The 1,028-nt window shown below is 58.5% G+C and overlaps 1 protein-coding gene across 1 annotated transcript in view; it reads left to right on the forward strand.

Moving 5' to 3' along the window:
• MROH2A (maestro heat like repeat family member 2A) overlaps positions 1 to 1,028 on the forward strand; it is a 53,899-nt gene that overhangs the window by 45,936 nt on the left and 6,935 nt on the right. Inside the window, exons 33-34 of the mRNA XM_027875797.1 lie at positions 79 to 222; positions 298 to 480. Of these exons, the coding sequence (XP_027731598.1) occupies positions 79 to 222; positions 298 to 480 (327 nt within the window). The remainder of the gene's footprint in view (positions 1 to 78; positions 223 to 297; positions 481 to 1,028) is intronic.

The raw sequence follows: 1,028 nt of genomic DNA on the forward strand, positions 1-1,028 counted from the left end.
AGGGGGGTGGGAACGCACTGCTGCTGGAGAGCCTGGCTGACCAGCGGCCCCTCCTGTTTGAACCCTTCTCTTTTCCAGCTCATGTGTGACCCAGTCCTCTGCAGGAAGATGCTGAAGTCCACAGTTCCTAAGCTGGCCAAGGGGGCCAGCCACGTCCACAGCACTCTGCGCCTGCTGTCCATACGGGCCCTGGGCAACCTGGCCATCGGGGCTCCCAGCAAGGTGAGAGGAGGGGCGGATGGGCCCCTCACACTGGGTGATCTGGGGCTCACTGCTCCGTGCTGTCTCCCCGCCCAGGTGAAACGCTACCAGAAGCTGCTCCTGAAAAAGTTCCTCTGCTCTCTCAGTGACCCCATCAGCACCCAGGTGATCTCAGAGACCATGGTGGCGCTGACCAAGGTGCTGGGGCTGATGGCCGAGGAGGACTTGGGCTCTTCCTTTGAGGTCATCTCCGTGCAGTGCAGGGCCTTCTTTGACGACGTGAGTCAGTGCCCCTGGGCAGGGGAGGGCCTCAGAAAGCACCCAGACCACCCCCATCAGCCCCCATTTTACAGATGGGGAAACTGAGGGGCAGGGTGGTGAGCTAACTTTCCCTAGGTCACACAGGTGGGAAAGAGCAGGGCTCCGTTTACTACATAGTATGCAGCTTCCTTCCAGGCTGGGGCCTGGTGCAGGACATCACTCACTCAGTTTTTCCACGAAAGTCAGTGCACATTTATTGAGCCCCTTAGAGACCCTGGGCAAGACACTAAATGGGACTTTGCACATCTTGCCCTCCAGACATGGGCCCAAAGTTAAGGGGAAGGTGTGTGAGGGAGTTCCCAGGGTGGAGGGGGTCCCTGGAGAATGGGGGGAGTGTTAGCTGGTGGAAATTTAGGATATTCCCTGAATAGCTCACAGTGTAAGCAAAACCATGGAGCCAAAACCATGGTGCCCGATGGTGCAAAGCTGGCCAGCGGGGATGGGTGCCGCATGGGCTGCATGAAGGGAAGGGTGTGAGACTACTCCACAATGGAAGGTTGGAGCCA

Source organism: Vombatus ursinus, unplaced genomic scaffold (genome assembly GCF_900497805.2).
Source record: "Vombatus ursinus unplaced genomic scaffold, bare-nosed wombat genome assembly UNPS02014810.1, whole genome shotgun sequence".
In the NCBI taxonomy this organism is placed as follows: Eukaryota; Metazoa; Chordata; class Mammalia; order Diprotodontia; family Vombatidae; genus Vombatus; species Vombatus ursinus.